This window comes from Oncorhynchus masou, chromosome 1 (genome assembly GCF_036934945.1).
Source record: "Oncorhynchus masou masou isolate Uvic2021 chromosome 1, UVic_Omas_1.1, whole genome shotgun sequence".
NCBI lineage: Eukaryota > Metazoa > Chordata > Actinopteri > Salmoniformes > Salmonidae > Oncorhynchus > Oncorhynchus masou.
Window position 1 is genome coordinate 6,263,850 of NC_088212.1, and position 24,274 is coordinate 6,288,123.

The 24,274-nt window shown below is 47.6% G+C and overlaps 1 protein-coding gene across 1 annotated transcript in view; it reads left to right on the forward strand.

Moving 5' to 3' along the window:
- Nucleotides 1-24,274, forward strand: part of LOC135510729 (extracellular matrix organizing protein FRAS1-like) — a 408,168-nt gene that overhangs the window by 339,019 nt on the left and 44,875 nt on the right. The window contains 4 exon segments of the mRNA XM_064931929.1: nt 12,332-12,511; nt 14,218-14,342; nt 20,157-20,297; nt 22,419-22,532. Coding sequence (XP_064788001.1) covers nt 12,332-12,511; nt 14,218-14,342; nt 20,157-20,297; nt 22,419-22,532 — 560 coding nt within the window.

A 24,274-nucleotide genomic window follows, 5' to 3' on the forward strand; every position in this document is an offset into this window, starting at 1 on the left:
GGTGGATGGGGAATTTAATCATATGTGGGTGAATGGGGAACTTAATCATATGTGGGTGAATTGGGAATTTAATCATATGTGGGTGAATGGGGAACTTAATCATATGTGGGTGAATGGGGAATTTAATCATATGTGGGTGAATGGGGAACTTATTAATCATATGTGGGTGAATGGGGAATTTAATCATATGTGGGTGAATGGGGAACTTAATCATATGTGGGTGAATGGGGAACTTAATCATATGTGGGTGAATGGGGAATTTAATCATATGTGGGTGAATGGGGAACTTAATCATATGTGGGTGAATGGGGAATTTAATCATATGTGGGTGAATGGGGAATTTAATCATATGTGGGTGGATGGGGAATTTAATCATATGTGGGTGGATGGGGAACTTAATCATATGTGGGTGGATGGGGAACTTAATCATATGTGGGTGGATGGGGAATTTAATCATATGTGGGTGGATGGGGAACTTAATCATATGTGGGTGGATGGGGAATTTAATCATATGTGGGTGGATGGGGAATTTAATTATATGTGGGTGAATGGGGAATTTAATCATATGTGGGTGAATGGGGAACTTATTAATCATATGTGGGTGAATGGGGAATTTAATCATATGTGGGTGAATGGGGAACTTAATCATATGTGGGTGAATGGGGAACTTATTAATCATATGTGGGTGAATGGGGAACTTAATCATATGTGGGTGGATGGGGAATTTAATCATATGTGGGTGGATGGGGAATTTAATCATATGTGGGTGGATGGGGAATTTAATCATATGTGGGTGAATGGGGAACTTAATCATATGTGGGTGAATGGGGAATTTAATCATATGTGGGTGAATGGGGAACTTAATCATATGTGGGTGAATGGGGAATTTAATCATATGTGGGTGAATGGGGAACTTATTAATCATATGTGGGTGAATGGGGAATTTAATCATATGTGGGTGAATGGGGAACTTAATCATATGTGGGTGAATGGGGAACTTAAGCATATGTGGGTGAATGGGGAACTTAATCATATGTGGGTGAATGGGGAACTTAATCATATGTGGGTGAATGGGGAACTTAATCATATGTGGGTGAATGGGGAACTTAATCATATGTGGGTGAATGGGGAACTTATTAATCATATGTGGGTGAATGGGGAACTTAATCATATGTGGGTGGATGGGGAATTTAATCATATGTGGGTGGATGGGGAATTTAATCATATGTGGGTGAATGGGGAACTTAATCATATGTGGGTGAATTGGGAATTTAATCATATGTGGGTGAATGGGGAACTTAATCATATGTGGGTGAATGGGGAATTTAATCATATGTGGGTGAATGGGGAACTTATTAATCATATGTGGGTGAATGGGGAATTTAATCATATGTGGGTGAATGGGGAACTTAATCATATGTGGGTGAATGGGGAACTTAATCATATGTGGGTGAATGGGGAACTTAATCATATGTGGGTGAATGGGGAACTTAATCATATGTGGGTGAATGGGGAACTTAATCATATGTGGGTGAATGGGGAACTTAAGCATATGTGGGTGAATGGGGAACTTAAGCATATGTGGGTGAATGGGGAACTTAATCACATGTGGGTGAATGGGGAACTTAATCACATGTGGGTGAATGGGGAACTTAATCATATGTGGGTGAATGGGGAACTTAATCATATGTGGGTGAATGGGGAACTTAATCATTTGTGGGTGAATGGGGAACTTAATCATATGTGGGTGAATGGGGAACTTAATCATATGTGGGTGAATGGGGAACTTAATCATATGTGGGTGAATGGGGAACTTAATCATATGTGGGTGAATGGGGAACTTAATCACATGTGGGTGGATGGGGAACTTAATCATATGTGGGTGAATGGGGAACTTAATCACATGTGGGTGAATGGGGAACTTAATCATATGTGGGTGAATGGGGAACTTATTAATCATATGTGGGTGAATGGGGAACTTAAGCATATGTGGGTGGATGGCGGTGCAGTGGAGGTCTTACGTGATCCGGACCAATTTTGTGTTATTTATTTCGCTGATCGAAACTTTTTTTTGTACATAATGTCTTTGCCTAGTAATTTCCTAGTATGTGAAAACAGTTTCTGGCAGAAGACTCGTCTCTTCAGTGGGTCCATATGGAGGTGTTCTAGAACTATTATAGAACATATGGAATGGTTCTAGAACTATTGTCGACCAATCTTTACCTTTAAGTCTTTATTGAAGACTAATCTCTTCAGTAGGTCCTATGATTGAGTGTAGTCTGGCCCAGGAGTGTGAAGGTGAACGGAAAGGCTCTGGAGCAACGAACCGCCCTTGCTGTCTCTGCCTGGCCGGTTCCCCTCTTTCCACTGGGATTCTCTGCCTCTAACCCTATTACAGGGGCTGAGTCACTGGCTTACTGGTGCTCTTCCATGCCGTCCCTAGGAGGTGTGCGTCACTTGAGTGGGTCAAGTCACTGACGTGATCTTCCTGTCCGGGTTGGCGCCCCCCCCTGGTTGTGCCGTGGCGGAGATCTTCGTGGGCTATACTCGGCGGTGGCTGAAGATATCCCTCTAGTGGTGTGGGGGCTTTCTAGGGAGTTTTTCTCTAGCCACCGTGCTTCTACACCTGCATTTCTCGCTGTTTGGGGGTTTTAGGCTGGGTTTCTGTACAGCACTTTGTGACATCAGCTGATGTAAGAAGGGCTTTATAAATACATTTGATTTAAATTTTGATTGATCAGCAATCACTTACCTCGATTTGGAATATCGACAACTCTGGATATTCTGCTTACTCCTGATCGTACGGACTTGAAAGAGGAAACGAGGCAAAAGAGCTTCCTGTTGAGAATGTCACTGGAGAACAAACTGGATGAGCTCAATTCGATACTATCCTATCAACAGGACCTGCCATTTTTTTTAAATGTTTCTCAGAGTCGTGGCTGAGCAAGGACGTGGATATACATTTTGCTGGTCGAAGGGAACAGCTGTTGCTGATAAGCTACTATTTACCATCTATGCGTTTCATAGCTGTCTATTTAGCACCACAAACCGATGCTTGCACTAAGACCACACTAAACGAGCAGTATAGGGCTATAAGCAAACAGGAAAATGCTCATTCAGAGGCTGCGTTTCTCATGGCCCATGACTTTAAGGGAAACTGAAATCTGTTTTACCTCATTTTTACCAGCATGTCACCTGTTTAGAGGTGACAACACTCTAGAAACGCCTCCCAAACCATACAGCAACTAGAAGCACTGGATTAGAGGCTACATTTGCACTGAGCTAAAAGCAAGAATTGCTGCTTTCAAGGAGCGGGACAATAATCTGGACGATAATAAGAATTCCCGCTACGACCTCCGAAGAAACGCGTCCGCGAGCTGTCCAGCTATGTGAGCCTGCCAGACGAGCTAAATGCTTTCTATGCTTGCTTCGAAGCAAGCAACACTGAACCATGCATGAGAGCACCAGCTGTTCCGGACGACTGTGTAATCACGCTCTCTGTAGCCGATGTCAGTAAGACCTTTAAACAGGTCAATATTCACAAGGCCGCAGGGCCAGACGGATTAACAGGACGTGTACTCTGAGCATGCGCTGACCAACTGGCAAATGTCTTCACTGACATTTTCAACCTCTCCCTGACCCAGTCTGCAATACCTACATGTTTCAAACAGACCATAATCTCTGTCCCCAAGAACACCAAGGTAACCTGCCTTAATGACTACCGACCCGTAGCACTCAAGTCTGTTGCCATGAAGTGCTTTGAATGGCTGGTCATGGCTCACATCAACACCATCATCCCAGAAACCCCAGACCCACTCCAATTTGCACTCCTTACTGTCCTTTCCCACCTGGACAAAAGTAACACCTGTATGTGAGAATGCTGTTCATTGACTACAGCTCAGCGTTCAACACCATAGTGCCCTCAAAGCTCATCACTAAGTTAAGGACCCTGGGACTAAACACCTCCCTCTGCAACTGGATCCTAGACTTCCTGACGGGCCGCCCCCAGGTGGTAAGGGTAGGCAACAACACCTCCGCCACGCTGATCCTCAACACTGGTGCTCCTCAGCGGTGCATGCTTTGTCATCTTCTGTCATCTCCTGTTCACCCATGACTGCATGGCCAGGCAAGACTCCAACACCATCATTTAGTTTGCCGACCACACAACGTAGTAGGCCTGATCACCAACAACAACGAGACAGCCTATAGGGAGGTCAGAGACCTGGAATTGTGGTGCCAGGACAACAACCTCTCCTCAACGTGTTCAAGACAAAGGAGATGATCGTGGACTACAGGAAAAGGATGGCCCGAGCAGGTGGAGAGCTTCAAGTTCCTTGGTGTCCACATCACCAACAAACTATCATGGTCCAAACACATCAAGACAGTTGTGAAGAGGGCATGACAACACCTATTCCCCCTCAGGAGACTGAAAAGATTTGTTATGGATCCCAGATCCTCTAAAGGTTCTACAGCTGCACCATCGAGAGCATCCTGACTGGTTGGATCACTGCCTCGTATGGCAACTGCTCGGCCTCCGACCGCAAGGCACTACAGAGGGTAGTGCAAATGGTCCAGTACATCACTGGGGCCAAGCTTCCTGCCATCTAGGACCTCTATACCAGGCGGTGTCAGAGAAGAATGCCCTAAAAATTGTCAAAGACTCCAGCCACCCTAGTCATAGACTGTTCTCGCACAGCAATAAGTACCATAACGCCAAGTCTAGGTCCAAGAGGCTTCTAAACAGCTTCTACCCCCAAGCCAGAAGACTACTGAAAAGCTAATAAAATGTGTCACCTGGATTATTGATTGACCTTTGACCCCCCCTTTTTTACACTGCTGCTTCTTTCTGTTTATTATCTATGCATAGTCTCTTTAACTCTACCTACATGTACACTACCATTCAAAAGTTTGGGGTCACTTAGAAATGTCCTTGTTTTTGAAAGAAAAGCACAGTTTCTGTCCATTAAAATAACATCAAATTGATCAGAAATACAGTGTTGACATTGTTAATTTTCTAAATGACTATTGCAGCAGGAAATGGCAGATTTAAAAAAAAAATGGAATATCTACATAGGTGTACAGAGGCCCATTATCAGCAACCATCACTCCTGTGTTCCAATGCCACGTTGTGTTAGCTAATCCAAGTTTATGATTTTAAAAGGATAATTTATCAATAGAAAACCCTTTTGCAATTAAGTTAGCACAGCTGAAAACTTGTCTTGATTAAAAAAGCAATAGAACTGTCCTTCTTTAGACTAGTTAAGTATCTGGAGCAATCAGCATTTGTGGGTTCGTTTACAGGCTCAAAATGGCCAGAAACAAAGAACTTTCTTCTGAAACTCGTCAGTCTGTTCTTGTTCTGAGAAATGAAGGCTATTCCATGAGAGAAATTGCCAAGAAAACTGAAGATCTCGTACAACGCTGTGTACTACTCCCTTCACAGAACAGCGCAAACAGGCTCTAACCAGAATCGAAAGAGGAGTGGGAGGCCCCGGTGCACAACTGAGCAAGAGGACAATTACATTGGCTCTAACCAGAATATTTTTTATGCTCAAAGATATAGCCACTCGGTGGACATTCGATGATGCCATTAAGTCATACATCATCAGATAACATGGTAATATACCAGATATGTTTCTACCAACCTAAGGATTCATTTGATACCCCTACATGTAGCTATAGCTGAAACAGAACAAATGGAAGCTTACCTTGTAAGATGTTTCGTGAAAATGTTGTGTAAAATAAAACACTTTGACTCTCTGGGCTGGTGATAAAAAAAAGGTAAGTCACAGACAGACAAACATGATGATCTGTGGAGTCCCGGCTTTCAATGTATTTATTTAATTTATACTTCACAACGCTAAGCAGAATGTAGGTAGCAGCCATCTTGAAATGAGGTCATTGGCTCGGCCTGCACATATATAGTAGTAAGTCACACCAAAGATTTTCACACCAAAGATTTGAAAACTTCTTCAGGCAAGTGTCTATTTTTCTCCACTTCCTGTCTGACTGACGTGCCCGTCTTTCTACATCTCTATACTAGGTAGGTACCAGTTTTTCTACATCTCTATACTAGGTAGGTACCAGTCTTTCTTCATCACTATACTAGGTAGGTATCAATCTTTCTACAACAGTATACTAGGTAGGTACCAGTCTTTCTACATCACTATACTAGGTGGGTACCAGTCTTTCTACATCACTATACTAGGTAGGTATCAGTCCTTCTACAACAGTATACTAGGTAGGTAACTTTGTATGGTGTCCTCTTATGTAAGGAACACTGTACTGGCGATCAATTCAAAACAGTCAGTGGCCAATTGTTACTGATAGTTGCTCACGAGTGGTGGCCTTCTGTCTTGATGTGGTCCATAATCACCAGCCGAGGCCTTCTGTCTTGATGTGGTCCATAATCACCAGCCGAGGCCTTCTGTCTTGATGTGGTCCATAATCACCAGCCGAGGCCTTCTGTCTTGATGTGGTCCATAATCACCAGCCGAGGCCTTCTGTCTTGATGTGGTCCATAATCACCAGCCGAGGCCTTCTGTTTTGATGTGGTCCATAATCACCACCAGCCGAGGCCTTCTGTCTTGATGTGGTCCATAATCACCAGCCGAGGCCTTCTGTCTTGATGTGGTCCATAATCACCACCAGCCGAGGCCTTCTGTCTTGATGTGGTCCATAATCACCACCAGCCGAGGCCTTCTGTCTTGATGTGGTCCATAATCACCACCATTAGAGGCCTTCTGTCCTGATGTGGTCCATAATCACCACCATTAGAGGCCTTCTGTCTTGATGTGGTCCATAATCACCACCATTAGAGGCCTTCTGTCTTGATGTGGTCCATAATCACCACCATTAGAGGCCTTCTGTCTTGATGTGGTCCATAATCACCACCATTAGAGGCCTTCTGTCTTGATGTGGTCCATAATCACCACCATTAGAGGCCTTCTGTCTTGATGTGGTCCATAATCACCAGCAGTCTGTTCTAGGCTTTCTGTTCCCATGTGGTTGAAACATCTTCACTCTCAGGTTTTGATCTCTAATTCCCTCTGTTATCTGCCTCCTCGCCTCCCCTCGTCCCCGTGTTCCCCATCTCCCCCGTCCCCATGTTCCCCATCTCCCCCCGTCCCCGTGTTCCCCATCTCCCCCCGTCCCCATGTTCCCCATCTCCCCCGTCCCCGTGTTCCCCATCTCCCCCGTCCCCATGTTCCCCATCTCCCCCGTCCCCATGTTCCCCTTCTCCCCCCCGTCCCCATGTTCCCCTTCTCCCCTCGTCCCCCTTCTGTCTTGATGTTCCCCATCTCCCCCCCGTCCCCATGTTCCCCTTCTCCCCTCGTCCCCATGTTCCCCTTCTCCCCTCGTCCCCATGTTCCCCTTCTCCCCCGTCCCCATCTCCCCCCCGTCCCCATGTTCCTCTTCTCCCCCCCGTCCCCATGTTCACCTTCTCCCCCGTCCCCATGTTCCCCTTCTCCCCCGTCCCCATGTTCCCCTTCTCCCCCCCGTCCCCATGTTCCCCTTCTCCCCTCGTCCCCATGTTCCCCTTCTCCCCCGTCCCCATGTTCCCCTTCTCCCCCTCGTCCCCATGTTCCCCTTCTCCCCTCGTCCCCATGTTCCCCTTCTCCCCTCGTCCCCATGTTCCCCTTCTCCCCCCGTCCCCATGTTCCCTTTCTCCCCGTCCCCATGTTCCCCTTCTCCCCCCCGTCCCCATGTTCCCCTTCTCCCCCGTCCCCATGTTCCTCTTCTCCCCCGTCCCCATGTTCCCCATCTCCCCCCCGTCCCCATGTTCCCCTTCTCCCCCTCGTCCCCATGTTCCCCTTCTCCCCCGTCCCCATGTTCCCCTTCTCCCCCCGTCCCCATGTTCCCCTTCTCTCCTCGTCCCCATGTTCCCCTTCTCCCCCCCGTCCCCATGTTCCCCTTCTCCCCCGTCCCCATGTTCCCCTTCTCCCCCGTCCCCATGTTCCCCTTCTCCCCCGTCCCCATGTTCCTCTTCTCCCCCCCGTCCCCATGTTCCCCATCTCCCCCGTCCCCATGTTCCCCTTCTCCCCTTGTCCCCATGTTCCCCATCTCCCCCGTCCCCATGTTCCCCTTCTCCCCCCGTCCCCATGTTCCCCTTCTCCCCTCGTCCCCATGTTCCCCTTCTCCCCCCGTCCCCATGTTCCCCTTCTCCCCCCGTCCCCATGTTCCCCTTCTCCCCCCGTCCCCATGTTCCCCTTCTCCCCCGTCCCCATGTTCCCCTTCTCCCCCGTCCCCATGTTCCCCTTCTCCCCCGTCCCCATGTTCCCCTTCTCCCCCGTCCCCATGTTCCCCTTCTCCCCTCGTCCCCATGTTCCCCATCTCCCCCGTCCCCATGTTCCCCTTCTCCCCCGTCCCCATGTTCCCCATCTCCCCCATCCCGTGTTCCCCATCTCCCCCCCGTCCCCATGTTCCCCATCTCCCCCGTCCCCATGTTCCCCATCTCCCCCGTCCCCATGTTCCCCATCTCCCCCCCCCGTCCCCATGTTCCCCATCTCCCCCCCGTCCCCATGTTCCCCATCTCCCCCATCCCGTGTTCCCCGTCCCCATGTTCCCCATCTCCCCCGTCCCCATGTTCCCTTCTCCCCCGTCCCCATGTTCCCCATCTCCCCCGTCCCCATGTTCCCCTTCTCCCCCCCCGTCCCCCGTCCCCATGTTCCCCTTCTCCCCCGTCCCCCCCCCGTCCCCATGTTCACCTTCTCCCCCGTCCCCATGTTCCCCATCTCCCCCATCCCGTGTTCCCCGTCCCCATGTTCCCCTTCTCCCCCGTCCCCATGTTCCCCTTCTCCCCCCCCGTCCCCATGTTCCCCTTCTCCCCCGTCCCCATGTTCCCCTTCTCCCCCGTCCCCATGTTCCCCTTCTCCTCCCGTCCCCATGTTCCCCTTCTCCCCCGTCCCCATGTTCCCCTTCTCCCCCCGTCCCCATGTTCCCCATCTCCCCCATCCCGTGTTCCCCGTCCCCATGTTCCCCTTCTCCCCCGTCCCCATGTTCCCCTTCTCCCCCGTCCCCATGTTCCCCATCTCCCCCATCCCGCTTTCCCCGTCCCCATGTTCCCCATCTCCCCCCCGTCCCCGTGTTCCCCATCTCCCCCATCCCGTGTTCCCCGTCCCCATGTTCCCCATCTCCCCCGTCCCCATGTTCCCCATCTCCCCCATCCCGTGTTCCCCGTCCCCATGTTCCCCATCTCCCCCATCCCGTGTTCCCCGTCCCCATGTTCCCCATCTCCCCCGTCCCCATGTTCCCCTTCTCCCCCGTCCCCATGTTCCCCATCTCCCCCCGTCCCCATGTTCCCCTTCTCCCCCCGTCCCCCCGTCCCCATGTTCACCTTCTCCCCTCGTCCCCATGTTCCCCATCTCCCCCGTCCCCATGTTCCCCTTCTCCCCCCGTCCCCCCGTCCCCATGTTCCCCATCTCCCCCATCCCGTGTTCCCCGTCCCCATGTTCCCCTTCTCCCCCGTCCCCATGTTCCCCTTCTCCCCCCGTCCCCCCGTCCCCATGTTCCCCTTCTCCCCCCCCGTCCCCATGTTCCCCTTCTCCCCCGTCCCCATGTTCCCCATCTCCCCCTTCCCGTGTTCCCCCGTCCCCATGTTCCCCTTCTCCCCCCGTCCCCATGTTCCCCATCTCCCCCATCCCGTGTTCCCCCGTCCCCATGTTCCCCTTCTCCCCCCGTCCCCATGTTCCCCTTCTCCCCCCGTCCCCATGTTCCCCATCTCCCCCATCCCGTGTTCCCCCGTCCCCATGTTCCCCTTCTCCCCCGTCCCCATGTTCCCCTTCTCCCCCGTCCCCATGTTCCCCATCTCCCCCAGTCCCGTGTTCCCCCGTCCCCATGTTCCCCTTCTCCCCCCGTCCCCATGTTCCCCTTCTCCCCCCGTCCCCATGTTCCCCATCTCCCCCATCCCGTGTTCCCCGTCCCCATGTTCCCCTTCTCCCCCGTCCCCATGTTCCCCTTCTCCCCCCGTCCCCATGTTCCCCATCTCCCCCATCCCGTGTTCCCCGTCCCCATGTTCCCCTTCTCCCCCCGTCCCCATGTTCCCCTTCTCCCCCGTCCCCATGTTCCCCATCTCCCCCATCCCGTGTTCCCCCGTCCCCATGTTCACCTTCTCCCCCGTCCCCATGTTCCCCATCTCCCCCATCCCGTGTTCCCCGTCCCCATGTTCCCCTTCTCCCCCCGTCCCCATGTTCCCCTTCTCCCCCCGTCCCCATGTTCCCCATCTCCCCCATCCCGTGTTCCCCGTCCCCATGTTCCCCTTCTCTCCCCGTCCCCATGTTCCCCTTCTCCCCCGTCCCCATGTTCCCCATCTCCCCATCCCGTGTTCCCCGTCCCCATGTTCACCTTCTCCCCCGTCCCCATGTTCCCCTTCTCCCCCCCGTCCCCATGTTCCCCTTCTCCCCCCATCCCCATGTTCCCCATCTCCCCCATCCCCCCCGTCCCCATGTTCACCTTCTCCCCCCCCGTCCCCATGTTCCCCTTCTCCCCCGTCCCCATGTTCCCCATCTCCCCCATCCCGTGTTCCCCCGTCCCCATGTTCCCCTTCTCCCCCGTCCCCATGTTCCCCATCTCCCCCATCCCGTGTTCCCCGTCCCCATGTTCCCCTTCTCCCCCCGTCCCCATGTTCCCCTTCTCCCCCCGTCCCCCGTCCCCATGTTCACCTTCTCCCCCGTCCCCATGTTCCCCATCTCCCCCATCCCGTGTTCCCCGTCCCCATGTTCCCCATCTCCCCCGTCCCCATGTTCCCCATCTCCCCCGTCCCCATGTTCCCCTTCTCCCCGTCCCCATGTTCCCCTTCTCCCCCGTCCCCATGTTCCCCTTCTCCCCCGTCCCCATGTTCCCCTTCATCTCCCCCGTCCCCATGTTCCCCTTCTCCCCCGTCCCCATGTTCCCCTTCTCCCCTCGTCCCCATGTTCCCCTTCTCCCCCCGCCCCATGTTCCCCTTCTCCCCCCGTCCCCATGTTCCCCTTCTCCCCCGTCCCCATGTTCCCCTTCTCCCCCGTCCCCATGTTCCCCTTCTCCCCCGTCCCCATGTTCCTCTTCTCCCCCCGTCCCCATGTTCCTCTTCTCCCCCGTCCCCATGTTCCTCTTCTCCCCCGTCCCCATGTTCCCCTTCTCCCCCGTCCCCATGTTCCCCATCTCCCCCGTCCCCATGTTCCCCTTCTCCCCCCGTCCCCATGTTCCCCTTCTCCCCCGTCCCCATGTTCCCCTTCTCCCCCGTCCCCATGTTCCCCATCTCCCCCGTCCCCATGTTCCCCTTCTCCCCTCGTCCCCATGTTCCCCATCTCCCCCCGTCCCCATGTTCCCCTTCTCCCCTCGTCCCCATGTTCCTCTTCTCCCCCGTCCCCATGTTCCTCTTCTCCCCCCGTCCCCATGTTCCCCTTCTCCCCCCGTCCCCATGTTCCCCATCTCCCCCCGTCCCCATGTTCCCCTTCTCCCCCCATCCCCATGTTCCCCTTCTCCCCCGTCCCCATGTTCCCCTGTCCCCCATCCCGTGTTCCCCGTCCCCATGTTCCCCATCTCCCCCGTCCCCATGTTCCCCTTCTCCCCCCGTCCCCCGTCCCCATGTTCCCCTTCTCCCCCCGTCCCCATGTTCCCCATCTCCCCCATCCCGTGTTCCCCCGTCCCCATGTTCCCCATCTCCCCCCATCCCGTGTTCCCCCGTCCCCATGTTCCCCATCTCCCCCATCCCGTGTTCCCCCGTCCCCATGTTCCCCATCTCCCCCCATCCCCATGTTCCCCGTCCCCATGTTCCCCATCTCCCCCCATCCCGTGTTCCCCCTTCCCCATGTTCCCCATCTCCCCCATCCCGTGTTCCCCCGTCCCCATGTTCCCCATCTCCCCCCATCCCGTGTTCCCCGTCCCCATGTTCCCCATCTCCCCCCGTCCCCATGTTCCCCGTCCCCATGTTCCCCATCTCCCCCGTCCCCATGTTCCTCTTCTCCCCCGTCCCCATGTTCCCCCGTCCCCATGTTCCCCATCTCCCCCCGTCCCCATGTTCCCCCGTCCCCATGTTCCCCATCTCCCCCCGTCCCCATGTTCCTCTTCTCCCCCCCGTCCCCATGTTCCCCCGTCCCCATGTTCCCCATCTCCCCCCATCCCGTGTTCCCCCGTCCCCATGTTCCCCATCTCCCCCCATCCCGTGTTCCCCGTCCCCATGTTCCCCATCTCCCCCATCCCGTGTTCCCCGTCCCCATGTTCCCCATCTCCCCCATCCCGTGTTCCCCGTCCCCATGTTCCCCTTCTCCCCCGTCCCCATCTCCCCCGTCCCCATGTTCCTCTTCTCCCCCCATCCCGTGTTCCCCCGTCCCCATGTTCCCCTGTCCCCCAGAGGACCACCTGCCTCCCTCTGTGGTAGTGAATAAGGGTCTGGTGTTGGATGAGAACTCAGTGAAGAAGCTGACTACTCTCCAGCTGTCAACTACAGACCAGGACAGTGAGCCTGGAGAACTGGTGTACCGCATCACCAAGCAGACTGCACTGGGACACCTGGAGCACGCCAGAACCCCAGGTACTACGGCTGGTGCTGTAGACACGCAGAGCAACCAGCTCACATGGACACATAAACACACTTCTGCACAAAACATGTTTTAATTAACGTGCGTATATTTTACACATGCATACACAAACTTATAAACGGTCAAACTTTCAGTAGGGCAGATGACTGCCTGGTGTAAAGGGAGGTGGGTAGTAGGGCAGATGACTGCCTGGTGTAAAGGGAGGTGGGTAGTAGGACAGATGACTGCCTGGTGTAAAGGGAGGTGGGTAGTAGGGCAGATGACTGCCTGGTGTACAGGGAGGTGGGTAGTAGGGCAGATGACTGCCTGGTGTACAGGGAGGTGGGTAGTAGGGCAGATGACTGCCTGGTGTACAGGGAGGTGGGTAGTAGGGCAGATGACTGCCTGGTGTAAAGGGAGGTGGGTAGTAGGGCAGATGACTGCCTGGTGTACAGGGAGGTGGGTAGTAGGGCAGATGACTGCCTGGTGTACAGGGAGGTGGGTAGTAGGGCAGATGACTGCCTGGTGTAAAGGGAGGTGGGTAGTAGGGCAGATGACTGCCTGGTGTAAAGGGAGGTGGGTTGGTACTAGGATAGATGTCAGGGATAACTAGCTAACGAACAACTCTACCGCTAATCCAACACTCATACTTCATATTCCAGGACCTGTTATGCATGACACGCTGTCCGTCCTGCTTACAGGATATAACAATTAGCAGACACTTTTATCCGAAGCTCCCTAGTTCAGTAAAGTGCATATGTAATGAGTGTTTTGGTATCACCCTAGAGGGAATCACTCCCCTAATGAGTGTTTTGGTATGACCCCAGAGGGAATCAATCATAATGAGTGTTTTGGTATGACCCCAGAGGGAATCAATCCCCTAATGAGTGTTTTGGTATGACCCCAGAGGGAATCAATCATAATGAGTGTTTTGGTATGACCCCAGAGGGAATCAATCCCCTAATGAGTGTTTGGTATCACCCTAGAGGGAATCAATCCCCTAATGAGTGTTTGGTATGACCCTAGAGGGAATCAATCATAATGAGTGTTTGGTATCACCCCAGAGGGAATCAATCCCCTAATGAGTGTTTGGTATCACCCCAGAGGGAATCAATCCCCTAATGAGTGTTTGGTATCACCCTAGAGGGAATCAATCCCCTAATTAGTGTTTGGTATGACCCTAGAGGGAATCAATCATAATGAGTGTTTGGTATCACCCCAGAGGGAATCAATCCCCTAATGAGTGTTTGGTATGACCCTAGAGGGAATCAATCCCCTAATGAGTGTTTCGGTATCACCCTAGAGGGAATCAATCCCGTAATGAGTGTTTTGGTATGACCCTAGAGGGAATCAATCCCGTAATGAGTGTTTTGGTATGACCCCAGAGGGAATCAATCCCGTAATGAGTGTTTTGGTATGACCCTAGAGGGAATCAATCCCGTAATGAGTGTTTTGGTATGACCCTAGAGGGAATCAATCCCGTAATGAGTGTTTTGGTATGACCCCAGAGGGAATCAATCCCGTAATGAGTGTTTTGGTATGAACCCAGAAGGAATCAAATCCATAATCCTGGCATTACACTCTTTGCCAAAACAGGATTAGAAAATGCTACATTAACGTGCTACAGACGGTGTTTTCTTGCACATCAAGTTTACAAAGCTATTTCAACTATTAATGCTAATGGTTAATGCTAATAAATGCTAACTTCCTCCCGCTACAGGAAGCCGAATTACTTCCTTCTCCCAGGCTGACCTGGCTTCACGTAGCATCCAGTACGTTCACACCAGCGAAGAAGAGAAGCACACAGACGAGTTCTCATTCATAGTATCTGACGGGGCTCATGAGGTACACACACACACACACACACACACACACTCACACACACACACATGCGCACACACACACGCACACACATACACACACACACACATACACACACACATACACACGCACACACACACACGCACACACACACACACTGGGCATAATGGCTCTCTCTAATGCAGCCTAATGAGAAGCGCTTGGGTAAACATGTGGAAAGGTTGTCTGACCTTCACGACTGGCGAGCTGCTGTGTGTGTTACGGCTCTGTGTGTTGCCTATACGTTATATTCAGGTTGTCCATACATTATATTCAGGTTGTCCATACGTTATATTCAGGTTGTCCATATGGTTCTATTCAGGTTGTCTATACATTATATTCAGGTTGTCTTTAGGTAGATAACAGGTGTCTTCAGGTAGATAACATGTCTTTAGGTAGATAACAGGTGTCTTTAGGTAGATAACAGGTGTCTTTAGGAAGATAACAGATGTCTTTAGGTAGATAACAGGTGTCTTTAGGAAGATAACAGATGTCTTCAGGTAGATAACAGGTGTCTTCAGGTAGATAACAGGTCTTCAGGTAGATAACAGGTGTCTTTAGGTAGATAACAGGTGTCTTCAGGTAGATAACAGGTGTCTTTAGGTAGATAACAGGTCTTCAGGTAGATAACAGGTGTCTTTAGGTAGATAACAGGTGTCTTTAGGTAGATAACAGGTGTCTTTAGGTAGATAACAGGTGTCTTTAGATAGATAACAGGTGTCTTTAGGTAGATAACAGGTGTCTTTAGATAGATAACAGGTGTCTTTAGGTAGATAACAGGTGTCTTTAGGTAGATAACAGGTGTCTTTAGATAGATAACAGTTGTCTTTAGGTAGATAACAGGTGTCTTCAGGTAGATAACAGGTGTCTTTAGGTAGATAACAGGTGTCTTCAGGTAGATAACAGGTGTCTTTAGATAGATAACAGTTGTCTTCAGGTAGATAACAGGTGTCTTTAGGTAGATAACAGGTGTCTTTAGGTAGATAACAGGTGTCTTTAGGTAGATAACAGGTGTCTTTAGGTAGATAACAGGTGTCTTTAGGTAGATAACAGGTTTCTTCAGGTAGATAACAGGTGTCTTTAGGTAGATAACAGGTGTCTTTAGGTAGATAACAGGTGTCTTTAGGCAGATAACAGGTGTCTTTAGATAGATAACAGGTGTCTTTAGGCAGATAACAGGTGTCTTTAGGTAGATAACAGGTGTCTTTAGATAGATAACAGGTGTCTTTAGGTAGATAACAGGTGTCTTTAGATAGATAACAGGTGTCTTCAGGTAGATAACAGGTGTCTTTAGATAGATAACAGGTGTCTTTAGGTAGATAACAGGTGTCTTTAGGTAGATAACAGGTGTCTTTAGGTAGATAACAGGTGTCTTTAGATAGATAACAGGTGTCTTTAGGCAGATAACAGGTGTCTTTAGATAGATAACAGGTGTCTTTAGGCAGATAACAGGTGTCTTTAGGTAGATAACAGGTGTCTTTAGATAGATAACAGGTGTCTTCAGGTAGATAACAGGTTTCTTCAGTTAGATAACAGTGTTCTGTATGGTGTCTTTAGGTAGATAAGAGCGTCTGCTAAATGACTTAAATGTAAATGTAAAATAACAGATGTCTTTAGGTAGATAACAGCTGTCTTCAGGTAGATAGCAGATGTCTTCAGGTAGATAACAGTGTTCTGTATGGTGTCTTTAGGTAGATAACAGATGTCTTTAGGTAGATAACAGGTTTCTTCAGTTAGATAACAGTGTTCTGTATGGTGTCTTTAGGTAGATAACAGATGTCTTTAGGTAGATAACAGCTGTCTTTAGGTAGATAGCAGATGTCTTCAGGTAGATAACAGATGTCTTTAGGTAGATAACAGGTGTCTTTAGATAGATAACAGATGTCTTCAGGTAGATAACAGGTGTCTTCAGGCAGATAACAGGTCTTTAGGTAGATAACAGGTGTCTTTAGGTAGATAACAGGTGTCTTTAGGTAGATAACAGTGTTCTGTATGGTGTCTTCAGGTAGATAACAGGTGTCTTTAGGCAGATAACAGGTGTCTTTAGGTAGATAACAGGTGTCTTCAGGTAGATAACAGTGTTCTGTATGGTGTCTTCAGGTAGATAACAGGTGTCTTTAGGCAGATAACAGGTGTCTTTAGGCAGATAACAGGTGTCTTTAGGTAGATAACAGGTGTCTTTAGGTAGATAACAGTGTTCTGTATGGTGTCTTCAGGTAGATAACAGGTGTCTTTAGGTAGATAACAGGTGTCTTCAGGTAGATAACAGGTGTCTTTAGATAGATAACAGGTGTCTTCAGGTAGATAACAGGTGTCTTTAGGTAGATAACAGGTGTCTTCAGGTAGATAACAGGTGTCTTCAGGTAGATAACAGTGTTCTGTACGGTGTCTTCAGGTAGATAACAGATGTCTTTAGGTAGATAACAGGTGTCTTCAGGTAGATAACAGGTGTCTTTAGATAGATAACAGGTGTCTTCAGGTAGATAACAGGTGTCTTTAGGTAGATAACAGGTGTCTTCAGGTAGATAACAGTGTTCTGTACGGTGTCTTTAGATAGATAACAGATGTCTTCAGGTAGATAACAGGTGTCTTTAGGCAGATAACAGGTGTCTTTAGGTAGATAACAGGTGTCTTTAGATAGATAACAGATGTCTTCAGGTAGATAACAGGTGTCTTTAGGCAGATAACAGGTGTCTTTAGATAGATAACAGGTGTCTTTAGATAGATAACAGATGTCTTCAGGTAGATAACAGGTTTCTTCAGGTAGATAACAGTGTTCTGTATGGTGTCTTTAGGTAGATAACAGGTGTCTTTAGGTAGATAACAGGTGTCTTCAGGTAGATAACAGGTGTCTTTAGGTAGATAACAGGTGTCTTTAGATAGATAACAGGTGTCTTTAGATAGATAACAGATGTCTTCAGGTAGATAACAGGTGTCTTTAGGTAGATAACAGGTGTCTTCAGGTAGATAACAGGTGTCTTCAGGTAGATAACAGGTGTCTTTAGGTAGATAACAGGTGTCTTTAGGTAGATAACAGGTGTCTTTAGGTAGATAACAGGTGTCTTTAGGTAGATAACAGGTGTCTTCAGGTAGATAACAGGTGTCTTCAGGTAGATAACAGGTGTCTTCAGGTAGATAACAGGTGTCTTTAGATAGATAACAGGTGTCTTTAGGTAGATAACAGTTGTCTTCAGGTAGATAACAGTGTTCTGTACGGTGTCTTCAGGTAGATAACAGGTGTCTTCAGGTAGATAACAGGTGTCTTTAGGCAGATAACAGGTGTCTTTAGATAGATAACAGATGTCTTCAGGTAGATAACAGGTGTCTTTAGATAGATAACAGATGTCTTCAGGTAGATAACAGGTTTCTTCAGGTAGATAACAGTGTTCTGTATGGTGTCTTTAGGTAGATAACAGGTGTCTTTAGGTAGATAACAGGTGTCTTCAGGTAGATAACAGGTGTCTTTAGGTAGATAACAGGTGTCTTTAGATAGATAACAGGTGTCTTTAGATGGATAACCGATGTCTTTAGGTAGATAACAGGTGTCTTTAGATAGATAAGATGTCTTCAGGTAGATAACAGGTGTCTTTAGGTAGATAACAGGTGTCTTTAGGTAGATAACAGGTGTCTTTAGGTAGATAACAGGTGTCTTTAGGTAGATATCAGGTGTCTTCAGGTAGATAACAGGTTTCTTCAGGTAGATAACAGGTGTCTTCAGGTAGATAACAGGTGTCTTTAGGTAGATAACAGGTGTCTTTAGGTAGATAACAGGTGTCTTTAGGTAGATAACAGGTGTCTTTAGGTAGATAACAGGTGTCTTTAGGTAGATAACAGGTTTCTTCAGGTAGATAACAGGTGTCTTCAGGTAGATAACAGGTGTCTTTAGATAGATAACAGTGTTCTGTATGGTGTCTTTAGGTAGATAACAGATGTCTTTAGGTAGATAACAGGTTTCTTCAGTTAGATAACAGTGTTCTGTATGGTGTCTTCAGGTAGATAACAGATGTCTTTAGGTAGATAACAGCTGTCTTTAGGTAGATAGCAGATGTCGTCAGGTAGATAACAGATGTCTTTAGGTCGATAACAGGTGTCTTTAGATAGATAACAGATGTCTTCAGGTAGATAACAGGTGTCTTCAGGCAGATAACAGGTCTTTAGGTAGATAACAGGTGTCTTTAGGCAGATAACAGGTGTCTTTAGGTAGATAACAGGTGTCTTCAGGTAGATAACAGGTGTCTTTAGATAGATAACAGATGTCTTCAGGTAGATAACAGGTGTCTTCAGGCAGATAACAGGTCTTTAGGTAGATAACAGGTGTCTTTAGGCAGATAACAGGTGTCTTTAGGTAGATAACAGGTGTCTTCAGGTAGATAACAGGTGTCTTTAGGCAGATAACAGGTGTCTTTAGGTAGATAACAGGTGTCTTTAGGTAGATAACAGTGTTCTGTATGGTGTCTTCAGGTAGATAACAGGTGTCTTTAGGCAGATAACAGGTGTCTTTAGGCAGATAACAGGTGTCTTTAGGTAGATAACAGGTGTCTTTAGGTAGATAACAGTGTTCTGTATGGTGTCTTCAGGTAGATAACAGGTGTCTTTAGGCAGATAACAGGTGTCTTTAGGTAGATAACAGGTGTCTTCAGGTAGATAACAGGTGTCTTTAGATAGATAACAGATGTCTTCAGGTAGATAACAGGTGTCTTCAGGCAGATAACAGGTCTTTAGGTAGATAACAGGTGTCTTTAGGCAGATAACAGGTGTCTTTAGGTAGATAACAGGTGTCTTCAGGTAGATAACAGGTCTCTTTAGGCAGATAACAGGTGTCTTTAGGTAGATAACAGGTGTCTTTAGGTAGATAACAGTGTTCTGTATGGTGTCTTCAGGTAGATAACAGGTGTCTTTAGGCAGATAACAGGTGTCTTTAGGCAGATAACAGGTGTCTTTAGGTAGATAACAGGTGTCTTTAGGTAGATAACAGTGTTCTGTATGGTGTCTTCAGGTAGATAACAGGTGTCTTTAGGCAGATAACAGGTGTCTTTAGGTAGATAACAGGTGTCTTCAGGTAGATAACAGGTGTCTTTAGGCAGATAACAGGTGTCTTTAGGTAGATAACAGGTGTCTTTAGGTAGATAACAGTGTTCTGTATGGTGTCTTCAGGTAGATAACAGGTGTCTTTAGGCAGATAACAGGTGTCTTTAGGTAGATAACAGGTGTCTTCAGGTAGATAACAGGTGTCTTTAGGCAGATAACAGGTGTCTTTAGGTAGATAACAGGTGTCTTTAGGTAGATAACAGTGTTCTGTATGGTGTCTTCAGGTAGATAACAGGTGTCTTTAGGTAGATAACAGTGTTCTGTATGGTGTCTTCAGGTAGATAACAGGTGTCTTTAGGTAGTTAAGAGTGTTCTGTATGGTGTCTTTAGGCAGATAACAGGTGTCTTTAGGTAGATAACAGGTGTCTTTAGGTAGATAACAGTGTTCTGTATGGTGTCTTCAGGTAGATAACAGATGTCTTTAGGTAGATAACAGGTGTCTTTAGGTAGATAACAGGTGTCTTTAGATAGATAACAGATGTCTTCAGGTAGATAACAGGTGTCTTCAGGTAGATAACAGGTGTCTTCAGGTAGATAACAGGTGTCTTCAGGTAGATAACAGTGTTCTGTATGGTTTCTTCAGGTAGATAACAGTGTTCTGTACGGTGTCTTCAGGTAGATAACAGTGTTCTGTACGATGTGTTTAGGTAGATAACAGTGTTCTGTACGGTGTGTTTAGGTAGATAACAGTGTTCTGTACGGTGTCTTTAGGTTGGCCAGACGTTCTCCATCACCATCCGGCCGGTGGATGACTCCCTCCCCCTGCTGGTGGTTCCTGGGATGAGGGTTCAGGATGGCGTCAGGAAGACCATCACTGAGTTTGAACTGAAAGCTACTGACGCTGACACAGAGGTGGAGTAGGACAGGCTGTCTGATCATTCACTCTACACAGTCCGTGTTCACTCGCAGTAAACTTAGCGAAACTACAGTGCCTTGAAAAATTATTTTCTCTCCTTTCTGATTTTCTCTATTTTGGCCTATTTTTAATACCGAATGTTATCGGATCTTCAACCCAAACCTAATATTAGATAAAGGGAACCTGAGTAAATAAAAAAATACAAAAAAATTGAAGAAATCATATTTTATTTAATTGACAATGGCAGGCAATATCCAATTCCTCCCTTTTTTTAAAAAAGTCATGTGGAGGAATATTGGCCCACTTTTGCATGAAGAGCTGCTTCACCTCAGTGACATTTGTGGGCTTTTTCAAACTGCTCGTTTCTCAACATATCAATTGGGATTTAGGTCCAAGACTTCAAATGCGTTGCTTTTTATTTTATTTTACCATTTTCATATACACTTGATTGTGTGTTTTGAAATATTGTCTTGCTGCATGACTCAGCTCTCTCTTCAGCTCACGGATATATTACCTGACATTCTCCTGTAGAATTCTCTGATACAGAGCAAAATTCATGGTTCCTTCTATTAAGTCGTCCAGGTCCTGAGACAGCAAAGGATCCCGAACCGTCTCCACCACGCTGGACTGTTGGTATGGGTTTCTCACTGTGGAATAACGACAGTTACAATGGAACTCATATCGTGTCCAAAAATGTTGACTACAATTTGCCCGAAAAGCACCTGGATGAACATGTTCTATAGACAGGACGAATGTTCTATAGACAGGACGAATGTTCTATAGACAGGATGAATGTTCTATAGACAGGAAGAATGTTCTATAGACAGGACGAATGTTCTATAGACAGGATGAATGTTCTATAGACAGGACGAATGTTCTATAGAAAGGACAAATGTTCTATAGACAGGACAAATGTTCTATAGACAGGACGAATGTTCTATAGACAGGACGAATGTTCTATAGACAGGACGAATGTTCTATAGACAGGATGAATGTTCTATAGACAGGACGAATGTTCTATAGACAGGACGAATGTTCTATAGAAAGGACAAATGTTCTATAGACAGGACAAATGTTCTATAGACAGGACAAATGTTCTATAGACAGGACGAATGTTCTATAGACAGGACGAATGTTCTATAGAGAGGAAGAATGTTCTATAGACAGGACAAATGTTCTATAGACAGGACGAATGTTCTATAGACAGGACGAATGTTCTATAGACAGGAAGAATGTTCTATAGACAGGACGAATGTTCTATAGAGAGGAAGAATGTTCTATAGACAGGAAGAAGGTTCTATAGACAGGAAGAAGGTTCTATAGACAGGACGAATGTTCTATAGACAGGAAGAATGTTCTATAGACAGGAAGAATGTTCTATAGACAGGAAGAATGTTCTATAGGCAGGAAGAATGTTCTATAGGCAGGAAGAATGTTCTATGGACAGGACGAATGTTCTATAGACAGGACGAATGTTCTATGGACAGGACGAATGTTCTATAGACAGGACGAATGTTCTATAGACAGGACGAATGTTCTATAGACAGGACGAATGTTCTATAGACAGGACGAATGTTCTATAGACAGGACTAATGTTCTATAGACAGGACGAATGTTCTATAGAGAGGAAGAATGTTCTATAGACAGGACGAATGTTCTATAGAAAGGACAAATGTTCTATAGACAGGACAAATGTTCTATAGACTGGAAGAATGTTCTATGGACAGGACGAATGTTCTATAGACAGGACGAATGTTCTATAGACAGGACGAATGTTCTATAGACAGGACGAATGTTCTATAGACAGGACTAATGTTCTATAGACAGGACGAATGTTCTATAGAGAGGAAGAATGTTCTATAGACAGGACGAATGTTCTATAGAAAGGACAAATGTTCTATAGACAGGACAAATGTTCTATAGACTGGAAGAATGTTCTATAGACAGGACGAATGTTCTATAGACAGGACGAATGTTCTATAGACAGGACGAATGTTCTATAGACAGGACGAATGTTCTCTCTCTCTCTCTCACTCTCTCTCTCTCTCTCTTTCTCTCTTTGTATGTACCCCCCTCTCTGTCATATCATAAATCGTCCTGCCTTTGTCATTGTGTAGGTGTTGACTGCTGCACCCCAGATGTTTAAGATCGACATTCTACCTGTTGATGATGGAACACCTCGTATCGTCATAAATCTGGGTCTGCAGTGGCTGGAGTACACAGACAACAAGGTAAACACAGACTGGTTCTGGAGGTCACAGACAACAAGGTAAACACAGACTGGTTCTGGAGTACACAGACAACAAGGTAAACACAGACTGGTTCTGGAGGACACAGACAACAAGGTAAATACAGACTGGTTCTGGAGGTCACAGACAACAAGGTAAACACAGACTGGTTCTGGAGGACACAGACAACAAGTTAAATACAGACTGGTTCTGGAGGTCACAGACAACAAGGTAAACACAGACTGGTTTTCGAGGGCACAGACAACAAGGTAAACACAGACTGGTTCTGGACTTCACAGACAACAAGGTAAACACAGACTGGTTCTGGAGGACACAGACAACAAGGTAAACACAGACTGGTTCTGGAAGTCACAGACAACAAGGTAAACACAGACTGGTTCTGGAGGTCACAGACAACAAGGTAAACACAGACTGGTTCTGGAGGTCACAGACAACAAGGTAAACACAGACTGGTTCTGGAGGTCACAGACAACAAGGTAAACACAGACTGGTTCTGGAGGTCACAGACAACAAGGTAAACACAGACTGGTTCTGGAGGTCACTGACAACAAGGTAAACACAGACTGGTTCTGGAGGTCACAGACAACAAGGTAAACACAGACTGGTTCTGGAGGTCACAGACAACAAGGTAAACACAGACTGGTTCTGGACTTGGTTCTGGACAGACAACAAGGTAAATACAGACTGGTTCTGGAGGACACAGACAACAAGGTAAATACAGACTGGTTCTGGAGGTCACAGACAACAAGGTAAACACAGACTGGTTCTGGACTTCACAGACAACAAGGTAAACACAGACTGGTTCTGGAGGTCACAGACAACAAGGTAAACACAGACTGGTTCTGGACTTCACAGACAACAAGGTAAATACAGACTGGTTCTGGAGGACACAGACAACAAGGTAAATACAGACTGGTTCTGGAGGTCACAGACAACAAGGTAAACACAGACTGGTTCTGGACTTCACAGACAACAAGGTAAACACAGACTGGTTCTGGAGGACACATACAACAAGGTAAACACAGACTGGTTCTGGAGGACACAGACAACAAGGTAAACACAGACTGGTTCTGGAGGTCACAGACAACAAGGTAAACACAGACTGGTTCTGGAGGTCACAGACAACAAGGTAATCACAGACTGGTTCTGGAGGTCACAGACAACAAGGTAAACACAGACTGGTTCTGGAGGACACAGACAACAAGGTAAACACAGACTGGTTCTGGAGGTCACAGACAACAAGGTAAACACAGACTGGTTCTGGAGGTCACAGACAACAAGGTAAACACAGACTGGTTCTGGAGGTCACAGACAACAAGGTAAACACAGACTGGTTCTGGAGGTCACAGACAACAAGGTAAACACAGACTGGTTCTGGAGGTCACAGACAACAAGGTAAACACAGACTGACCCTGCAGTACTTTAAAACAATATAGTACATTATGGAACACATACAGGAAAGAGAAATACAAAACATAACTTTTAACGTTTTTTTTTTTTTGAGAAAATATTTTTGATGTTTTATGTAATGTTAGACAATAATTATGAGTGTCTGATTATTATAGTGAAGTGTGCAACTATCAAAACCTTACCTCAAGGCAATGTAATTGTGAAATCATGTTATTGTGTGTATTGGGCAATCTGCTGAGAAAATATGATATGCTAACTTGATTTAAGAGTATGTTTAGACAGGTCTCAAAAGAATTGCATGGCTAGATGACTCT